At 43.2% G+C, this 10,927-nt stretch overlaps 1 protein-coding gene across 2 annotated transcripts in view; it reads right to left on the bottom strand.

Moving 5' to 3' along the window:
• Positions 1-1,051: 1,051 nt before the first annotated feature.
• Positions 1,052-10,927, bottom strand: part of RPL34 (ribosomal protein L34) — a 28,032-nt gene continuing 18,156 nt past the window's right edge. Inside the window, exons 2-5 of one of the 2 annotated variants that reach the window (XM_018570998.1) lie at positions 10,000-10,066; positions 9,818-9,917; positions 8,288-8,391; positions 1,052-1,181 (exon numbers count right to left, since the gene is read on the bottom strand). In XM_018570998.1, the coding sequence (XP_018426500.1) occupies positions 1,097-1,181; positions 8,288-8,391; positions 9,818-9,917; positions 10,000-10,064 (354 nt within the window). In that variant the 5' untranslated portion in view covers positions 10,065-10,066 and the 3' untranslated portion in view covers positions 1,052-1,096. Of the gene's footprint in view, positions 1,182-8,287; positions 8,392-9,817; positions 9,918-9,999; positions 10,074-10,927 lie in introns of both variants that reach the window. The other variant, XM_018570997.1, reaches the window with a different exon arrangement.

Raw genomic sequence — 10,927 nt, 5'->3', positions numbered from 1 at the left:
GTGTAATTGGTATTCTTTTCATCGTGGGATGTAGAGCTGCAGCTAACGATTATTTTCAAAATCGATTAGTTAGCCGATTATTAAGTTCGATTAATCGGTTAATCGGATAAACTATAAAATAAAGTTTAAAAAATGGCTCCAGTGATAGGACTACTAGTTTGTATTGAGGTTGTAGTCCATCACAGGAGCAAGCTTGGAGCGGTGGAAGTAAAAAAGAAAAAAAGATAGTGTGGTGTGCAATATAGTGAAATGGAAAGTGTAAAATTATACAGCAATACATGCAGAATGGCAACGGCTATAGAGGAATACAACAAATCCCAGCAATAGTACATAATAGTTGGTGGTATTCTGCATTGCGCTGTATAATGTATTATTGCTGGGACTTGTAGTCCTCTATACAGCGCAATGCAGAATATCACCAGCTATAGAGGAGTACAACAAATCCCAGCAATACATTATACATACAGCGTACAATGTATTGCTGGGATTTGTATTCCTCTATAGCTGATGGTACAGGTTCATGCTCTGTATAATATACAGTACAGCAGAATGTACCATCAGCTATAGAGGACGACAAATCCCAGCAATACATTTATAGAGCACCATGTGGGGGGGGGAGTGTAGGCTTACCTGAGCAGTCTTCCAGCAACGTGCTTCTGCGATCGGACCTGTCTATCAGCAGCTGTCATCCCCCACACCTGCTCCTCCTTACTACTTCTCCCCGTGTCCCTGTGCCGATCATGGATGTGGATGGGCAGGAAATGTGAGGCGGGGAGGAGGTGCGGCGTGTGGAGCGTGGATGCGAGCGGGTCTGGCAGTGGCGAGCGTGAGGTGGGGAGAAGGTGCGGCGCACAGCGTGTGGAGCTGTAAACAGGGCCAGCTGATCGGAAGCCGATTAATCGATTGGAAAAGTTGACAACTTTTTCAATAATCGATTATAATCGATTATGTCGATTAGTTGTTGCAGCCCTAGTGGGATGCTATAGCTCCTTTTAGTGGTGTTTGCACCAGTAAAACTTAGTTACATTAAATAAAAACAGAAATCTCAATATACACAATAGAAAGATTTATTCTGAAGTCAACATTGCAAGTCATGTTACTTTGCCTTCTGGCTCTGTGCTTGGGCCTTCAGTACTTTTACAACAATCTTCTGTTCTTCAATGAGGAATGCCCGCTTAATTCTGTAAATGAAAGATAGCATTGTAAATCAAACGCTAGATTCTAAATATTTATAACCGCAACTACACATTTAACACAATCTAAATAGCCAAGTTATCCCCAAACCATGGTATCCACCATGCCCACTTGTTAAGTGCTATCCAGATATCTGCAAGGTTATGCACAAAAGGGTGAAGAGTTTGGAGAAGGCAGGAGAAGTGAACAATCTAGGACAACATAGCTGATTTGGAAGGTGAGCTGATTTGGAAGGTGAGCTGAATTGGAGAATTTTTCCAAATGCACCGATACTAGTATCGGTGTAGATACAGAGTATTTGGGCAGGTACTTTTACTCGCCCAAATGCTCCGATATCAGAACTTCTGGTAAGAAGAACATGGAGCCAGCTTCCAGTGCTATCAGGAAGCTGGGCGGTGAATAATGACCCGCCTCCCTGATTGGCCAGGAAGCCAGCTCCATGCCGATTGGCTGGGAAGCCGGTTTCCCGACCACGCACAATCAAGCCAGCCAGAAAACATGGAGCCAGCTCCTCGGCAATCAGACTGCCAAGGAAGCCGGCTTCATGCCAGCGGAAGCACCGGTATCGGAACTCTTACTCGATACTGAAAAACCGGTATCGGTGCATCCCTAGATATTAGGATAGTAACAGACCTAAGACTGCTGCTGGGTGCCACCATATTCGTTGTGACATCAGCAGCACTAGACAAAATCAAAGGAACAGATTGTTCCAGCTGTCAAACACTCTGTAGTATTCCCCTGCTATGAATTAGGAATAAAGCTCACTGAACAGCCTCTAATCTATTGGATGACAGGAAAGAGGCTTATAGTAGAAGCTTCTGCACAGACCACTGAATAAAGGCACCTTCTTCACTCTGCACATATTACAATCAGTGCCTACTTTATTTACATTTCTGTGCTGAGACACTTGTTTAATGGGTGCACAGACTGATCCTGCCAAAATTCCTGATTTTCTTTTTTTTAACAGTTGTACAGGCTACTACCATCTTCCTACATAGCAGCAGGTGGAGGAAGCGACACTTCCAGAAAGATTCCTACTAAAGTTACACAGGTCGCAATCCTTAAGGCCCGGTTCACACCTGGGCGTTTTGTAGCGTGTCCAAACGCTTTGCAAAGCGCTCAAACACCGAAATCCCATTATTTCCTATGGGTATGGTTCACACCTGGGCGTATTACAGGCCGTATGAACGCGCTACAAAACATCCTACGCCCAAAGTACAGGAGCTTCTTTGGGGCGTTTTTGTTGCGCGTTTCCATTGGGATACAGCCAAGTAGCCCTCGGAAACGTGCGTTTGTCACACATTTTTACCGCGAATTGCGGTAAAAACGCATCACAAAACGCGCATATTCGATACGCCTAGGTGTGAACCCAGCCTACAAGCTGAAGTGACACATGCAAGAGCTTACCCTCTACTGCTACAACGTTTTTATTTAAAAAAAAGAGATCTGATGACTGGGTCTCTTAAAGTGACCCTAAACTGAGGAGTTGAATCATAAAAAAACGACATTAACGACAATGTATCTTATCTGTATCACTCAGCTGTACATCCACATATCTCTGAATTGGTGCTGACACTGTCCTTTTGTCTGGAGGGCGGCTACTTTTGTTCCCCATGATCCCTGTGTGTGCTGTAAAGTAGTCACTGCTCCAAGCTCACTCCTGTGATGGACTACAATCTTATGTTTAGTCTACTAATTTGTATTCAGACTGTAATCCATCAGAGGAGCAAGCTTTGAGCTGTGGCTACTTTACATTAGCATTACTGGGTGCCCAACTTCCAATCACTAAATCAATCCAATCAAGCATTAGTACTGCCACAAGATAGAAAGTCAAATGATTTCAATCACACCCAAAAGGTACCAGATATTCTACCCTGACACACTGGCAAGGGAGATAATTGAAGAAAAATATGGAGGAGCTAGTAAGTCCAATATCAAAGCCAAATATGCAACACTCAATTTCTTAGAAAAGAAAGCATGAAGACCAATGTAACACTGGCGATTGCTACTTTCCTAATGGGTGTCACTCCCTCGCTTGTCACAACACTGCAGAATTCCATTTACAAGCAAGAGATTAGCAACATTTGGTTATTTTGTTATACCATAGGGGAAAGTAAGCCGACTTGGCGAGCCATTAGTGTGACAAAGCCCTAAATCACCCAACACCAATGAGATGTCTCAGAACCTTTATTAGCAGTGGAACTTCCAATTCTGCCAATGAAACTAGTTTCCATTTATTACAAACAGCCTAACTTAACCGCTGGACATTTCACCGATCCTACTACACCAGGCATCCTGCACAATTTAGGGGGATGGGGTGTCATGAGTATATGGAACCGCACATAACCTCCACGTAGAAAATGATTGGGCGGCTTTAGAGACACCTGGATCACTTCCACATTATAGATGGGAAATGGCTGTACAATTTTAAAACTAGCTTGTGAGAAATAGAAAAAAAAACCAATAATACACAGCAAAATTAAGTAAATGCAGTATAGTATGCATATAGTAGTACCTGATAAAACCTATATTATAAAAGATACCTACCACAGCCACTCCAAATGCTAAGATACCCAGTCCCTATTTTCCAACAACCTGTGCCTTAGCAACTGACTAAAATTGGGTATTATTACATTGAGGAATGCCAAAGCCCAAACAAAAAACAGGCTTTCAGAAAACTGCCATTTACAAAATCATTTGTAGTGATTACTTTTTTTTCTTATACTACAATTCAGTGCAAATTATCTAAATTGTCTGTACAGTTACCCTTTAAAACAGGGGTAGGCAACCTCTGCACTCCAGCTATGGTTAAACTACCTATGAGGCACTGCAACTCTGAGAGCCACATCATGACTCCAAGAGGTAAAAATGAATTGTAGTTTCAAACACAACTGGGAGTGCCAAGGTTTCCCATCCCTCAAAATAGAAAACAATATGATGAAATAAAAACAAGTTGAATTTAAACACCTCCATTATTTGTTTTTTCCACAAAAAAAGAAAGCCTTTAACCCCTTTGTGACTGACGACGTACAGTGTACGTCGCCAGCATCGGGGCTGTTTAAACAGACTCCCGGCGACTTTTGCCGCCGGGACTCTGTTTAAACTTGTAGAGCCGACTGTCGGCTTTACAACAGAAGCGATCCTGGCGACTTACCTGTCGCCAGATCGCTTCTGCGTCCCGAAGAAGGGGCCCCCCCCCCCGCCGGACACCCCCGCCGTGCTTCCCGGGCTCCGTTGCCCCTCCTACGGGCCCGGGACCGGCGATCTTTGTGTCCGCGGGGAGCTGGGGAGGAGGTCGACGAACTTCCGTTCATCGATCCCCTCCCCGTTCTATGGGACCGGGAGCGATGCAGATTGCATCACTTCCGGTCCCTGGGCTGTCAGTTCTGGGCTCCTGCAGCCCAGCTATAAGCTATTGAAGTGCGATCTGCACTTCAATAGCTTATTTCCAGTGTAAAGGTGACACTGAGGGTCTTTTGGACCCCCAGCATCACCTTAAAGAGGACCTGTCACCACCATCTGCTATTACATGGGGGGGCTTGCAAGCCCCCCCATGTGATAGCAGTCAAAGTAAAGTAAAAAAAAAAAAAAAAACAGTTTTTAAAATTAAAATGAAATAAAATAAATCTAATAATAATAAAAAAAAAATTTTAAAAGTACCCCGCCCCCGCGAAGTACCCCGCCCCCGCGTAAACACGCGTCGGGTGCGCCTACGCATGAAAACGACGAACGCGCTACACATGTTGGGTATCGCCGCGCACGCCGGAGTGAGAGCAATAATTCTAGGGCCAGTATTTTGGGGTATCTCTAAATTGATGACCTGTGGGGGCTTTTAAAGTGTCTTTTATTGATTTTTTGGGGTACTGCAGTTTTTCGCCGTTTCACGGTCGCACGCAATCTGTAAACTGGGCATGTTGGGTATCGTTTTACTCGTTGTAACCTCATCTTTTATATTTCATTAAAAAAATGGGTAATTTGTTGTGTTTTGGGGCATTTAATTAAATTTGTCACTAAATTTTGGGGTTTAATAAGGAGTTGCGCTAATATTGCGCAACATAAAAATTTTCAACTACCACCATTTTATTCTATAGGGTCTTGGCATTCAGAAAATATATAATGTTGGGGGGTTTTACGTCATTTTCAGGCCTAAAATGTGGAATATAACATGGGTGCAAAAATGGAAAAAAGGGCCTCAGTCATGAAGGGGTTAAGCAAAATTTTACAATGCTGTTCCCATTCTAAGAATGCTATTACGTCATAATGGTTCTTGAGAACAGTCCCCAGAAGCACTGATGGTGGTTGCCAAGATTAATCTGCTGCACTGAACGCATATCAGCTAAATGGGTACCACTCAGCATCAATAGTGTTCATAAAATAAAAGGATAACATTATACTAAATGTGCCTTCCACCTAAAGTCAGATTGCAGATTTTCTGCCCTCACCAGAAACCCGTTCAACCAAAATCCCATTACAAATCTAAAATCCATAGACCCTGTAAAATGAAGTTGTGCCAATATGCTACATAAAAAATAGCAACACCTCTATGAGATAGCATACTGGTGGTAACAGGTTCTCTTAGACCCCTAATGTCACCTTTGCAGCCCACTGAAGCTGATAAAAGCATGATCTGTGGGCTGCAAAGGTGACATTAAGGGTCCAATAGCCCCCTAATGTCACCTTAAAGAGAACCTGCCACCACCAGTATCCCATCTCATAGATGTATTGCAATTTTTTTATGTAGTATATTCCCTGGCTTCTCTAGCTGGGGAATGACAGTGAAATCCATCACTTCTGGTTTCATTCAGCAGGGAGGAGATCGGCGAACAGACGTACACTGGTCTCTCTCTCCCTGCTACCCATGGCACCGGAGAGGCAGCAGAGCCTGGGAAGCTGAATGAGGGGTGTCAGGTGGGAGGGAAAACCTGTTCACCAGCCCCTGGAAGCAAATCAAGCAGTTTTACAGCCTCCCAAATTGTTTCCAATGTAAAGCTGACAGTTGGTTTTACATGGGTAAAGACAGCCACCGGAGTCTGTTTACAGAGGCTGGCTGCTGCCAACATATGACATACATGGGTGGCAGCAAAAAAAGAGAGTTAATGGATTCTCTATACCGCACAATTAGGAGAGTCCAGCTACAAGGGTTGCCAAATCCATTGTTGCCCTTTAGGAGGGGCGATTTCTATTATACAATGGAAACAAGAGGCAAGTGATTTAACCTACCAGTGACGAGTTAGAGAACTATGGGGTCAGTGTTTTCCCCCATAGTTCTCCTAAGCTCAGTATACCGCGAGCTACAACTCGCGGCATACTGAGACGCCGCAGCTGGAGCGGATCCCGACATTTGATCCCACCTTTGGGTGGAGTTAGTATTTATGTCAACATGTGCATGTTTGAAAACAAAAAAGGTTTGATACACAGTGCAGGGATAGAGCTGTACCTATACCAAAGCTGTTCATAAAAACAAAACAAAATCGTCATCCCTACATTAGAGCCAAACGCCTTTTATTTCAACCTACAAAGACCAATCTGAGCTGACCTAGCAGCAACTTCAAAATTGTAAGTTTAGAGGAAACCCATTACATTAGAGCAGTCTATGTAGCATTTCAGGAACAGCTAAAAAGTTCCATTCATAATGGTATTAACCCCTTAAGGACAAAGGCTTTTTTTTCCATGTTATAGTCAACATTTTAGGCCTGAAATTTACCTAAAACCCCCCAAACATTATATATTTTCTGAAAGCCAAGACCCTGTAGAATAAAATGATGGCAGTTGCAGATAGCTATGTTGCAAGACATTAGTGCAACCTATTATCAAACCCCAACATTTAGTGAAAAATGTGCTTAAGTTAAATTTAGTGTCCCAAAACACTATATAAAACTTTTTTTTTGTAAAATATAAAAGATGGGTTACAACGAGTAATAAGATACCCAAAATTGTGTGCGTCCCTGAAACTGCAACAGAATTCAGAACCCCTTAGAGTCCATACATAACCCTTTAAAAGCCCCTACAGGTCATCAGTTTAGAGATTCGCGTAAATATTGCTCTCACTCCGGCGTGCGTGGTGATACCAAACATGTGTAGCTCAATAGTCGTTTTCATATGTAGGCACACCAGACACGTGTTTACGTGACAACACGCCTGCTGGTAGGGGCAGGGGGACTTAAAAAAAATATGTAAATTGTTTTTACATTTAAATTTTACTTTAATTGCGAACACATAGGGGGGCTTACAAGCTCCCCATGTGATAGCATATTGGTGGTGACAGGTTCTCTAAGGTGATTCTTGGGAGTCTTAAAGACCTAGTATTACCTTTACACTTTAAATAAGCTATTCAAGTGCAGATCGCACTTCAATAGCTTATTGCTGGGCTTCAGGAGCCGAACAATGACCTCTCAGGGACCAGAAAGTGATGCAATACGCGTCGCTCCTGAAGTACGGGGAGGAGATCGATGAACAGACCGTCACCGCTCTCCAACCCCAGCTTCCCACCAACACCTGAGATGCTGGCCTTGGGCCTGTTGGTGGTGGTGGGGGCAGCAGGGCCCGGGAAACACAGCAGGAGTGTCGGCATCCACTTTACCGGATTGTAGTAGCGATCTGGCAGCAGCTAAGCCGCCGGAATCGCTTCTACTGTAAAACCGGCCCTACAAATTTGAACAGAACCGGGAGTCTGTTTAACCCCTTGAGGGTTAAACAGTAGATTTTTGAGGCATGCTTCATCTGCACTGCATGAAAAATCCAACTTCTTTCTGTGCATTACTTATGTTTAAAACTACTGGACTTGGAACAATTACTAATGCTGGCTGCACACAACAAACGTCTGCTGAAACTTACTGTAAAATGATCAGACATGTATGCAAACGTGGCAACAATACTTAAAATTCTGGGACAAAAAAAAACTAATGCTCCAAGTCAAAAGGCTTTGACATTTCTAACTTACAATATTAGCCCATAAAGCCCACGAGCCATCAAACAGCAGCATATTTTTTTTGCAGATAAATTGTTAATTTTACAGAATGTATTTCCCCCCCAAACCATTAGAGTTTCACTACAATCCAAGTGAGCACATTAGTAAACCAGAGCTCTGCCTTACCTGTCACGAACACATTTAGCACACATGGATCCACCATAAGCTCTGCTGACGTGCTTTTTGGTTTTTGAAAGCCTCATAAGCACCTTAGGTCTGACTGCTCGGATCTGTAGAAACATTAGAAACTAGTTGATGGAACATTCCAACTTTACCACTGAAATCAATGTAAACATTTAAACATTTTCCAGAACTGGATTTTGCCATCAGCGTACAATAAATTAACCTAAATTGTGCAAACATTCTAGGTGTTGCCATATATTTTTATGCACTTTTCAGAGTAGGCAAAATGCATGGGCATGAGAAAAATCAAGTGATGCCAATAGGCTGTGCTGGTGTAAAAAGTCCAACTAAAAGGTTTAGAAAAGAATGTATGATGCATAGTAGTAAATAAAAACATGCTTTTATGTGCATATAAATTCAGGTAGTCAAAGAAATATGCAACCTGACTGTCATCCCTTATTCTGAGCAGCTACATCAAAAGTAATCCCATTGCAACCAAATAAACATAGTAGGGATTAGCGATGTCCCGATACTGATACTAGTAGGGGCCGATACAGGGCATTTTCACACGTACTCGTGAAAATGCCCCAATACTTAAGGCCGGCACTTTAAATCAGGTCGGCTGCCTCAGGTCCCACGCTTGTGGGGTCCTGAAGCAGCCTTCAGGGGACCCGACAGTAGCTGTCTTTGACACTGCCTGCCAGGTCCCACATGCCCTCCTCCTACATCCTGGCGCTGGCACTGCTCGAGGCAGCTCCACACAGTGAATACAGCCTCGGAGGGGGCACGTGACCGGCACCCACTCCGTTCGGCAATCACTCAGCACGGCACCTGTCAGCGTGGAGAGAAGCAAAATGCAGCCCTCCTGGGATCTGGAGGCAGCTCTGATGGGATCTGGACTCCAGATGTCACCAGGCTGCATCCAGATTCTGTCTATCTGTATTTAGCTCTGGTGAGAAACTGGCCTAAAATCATTAGTCTGTATTGTTTTAGAAAAAATGTCACATGTCCCTTTAAGAAAAAGTATCGGTAATTGTTATCGGCAAGTACTTCTACTTGGTCTTGAAAAAGTGGTGTAGGGATGTTTAGATACCAAGTACCATGCTTGGTACAAGTACAGATACTTTGAGCGCCAAGACTAGACTATAGAAAAAAATCAAAGGTTAGGAGGCAGCGGTAATTTTTAAAGAGCATTGGCTACGGGTCTCCTGAGATTTGTGCAGCCCTGTTTTAATGTATATAATGCACAAATACCATTTTTTTCCAGGCCAATTACTGATAGTTGCCCAAGTACTCTCAGATACAATTACTGATACATTGTTTAGTGTCATGCGACAGTTTTTCTAAAAAACTACAGACCAATTATTTCAGGACAGTGGTGGAGAGCCAGAGCCCAGCTGCAACCCGGGTAATTCTTGTAAAAATGCCAGGTATTGGCACCGATAGTGATATTGGTATCTGAACATCCCTAAATCATAGAATAAGCCCATATTATCAATATGAAGTCAATGTGACAGCAGAGAGCGCACTTACACCACGGAGTCTTCCTGGGCAGATGCCACATGCTGATTTAGGGGCTTTGCCAACCTTCTTGGTGTACAGGTAAACAATTCTGTTTCCTGGTGTTCGGGACCTATAAAATAGGAAAACATTCAATGATTCCCCCACCTTAGGCAGGAACACACATCCAACAGAAACGATTATTGTATACTTACAGCCGGGTCTTATTTGAGGCTGTATTGTAGGACAGCCTGCGACGGTAGGTCAGACGTTGAGCCATTTCTGATGTCTAAATGGTAATAAAACAAAAAAATCAGCTAGTCTTAAAAGAAACATGCGTTCTCATACAATTACTTCACATCCATTTGAAAACTAAACAAGCTGCCTATTAATTGCCGGATCTCCATATACCACTTATAAATCCTCCCAAAACAGTTTAATCTCTATGCAGTACTTTTTACTGAGCCCTCATTCACACTGAAAAAAAATGCATTGTGTGTGTTCTTCGGACACTGAAGCCTGTGGGCCAAAAATGTGGGGTTGTTTTTAACCTTTCGGATAGAGTAAGGAAAGGTTATAACTGAGCGGATTTTTTGCCATCTGTGTCCCATTGGGGAGACTTCTCTTCACATCCTAATAGCCACAGCAGGAAATGAAAGAAAAAGTGAGGGAAATCCCTGGTGGTCAGTGGGGTCACCAGAACTAGTGTCCCTGTTGGAAGATTTCCCCTCTATTCCTGTTCTGATGACTTTCTGTAATAACCAGGACAAGAGAGCATACGTCTCCTTAAAGGTGAACTATGAGGTGAGTGATTTCCATTTTATCTCCCTAGACAAAACGAGCACTTAACCCTTGGAGGTGTGAGGATACCCCCACTGCAAGGGTTAAATGTTTTATTTGCCAAAGGTTCTTTGTGTGTACTGGACTAGTCACTGTTATGTTATACGACAGGCATTTGGAACGTCTTAAGAAGACACAAATATCTGTTCCTTTTTACCATGTGATTGAGTCACATAGAAAGTACAGACACAGGAAAGCAGAACCACAAGGCACATGGCCAGGTTTAGGACCTATTCTCACCAACAGCCCACAGGTGCGTGTCATGGCTGTGCACTGCTAGCACATCGCAGCTCATCTATGTGT

The sequence above is a fragment of the Nanorana parkeri genome, unplaced genomic scaffold (assembly GCF_000935625.1).
Source record: "Nanorana parkeri isolate BGI_ZX_2015 unplaced genomic scaffold, ASM93562v1 scaffold1651, whole genome shotgun sequence".
Taxonomy (NCBI): domain Eukaryota; kingdom Metazoa; phylum Chordata; class Amphibia; order Anura; family Dicroglossidae; genus Nanorana; species Nanorana parkeri.
Note: the sequence above shows the minus strand (reverse complement) of the source record. Positions and strands in the feature narration are given on the sequence as shown.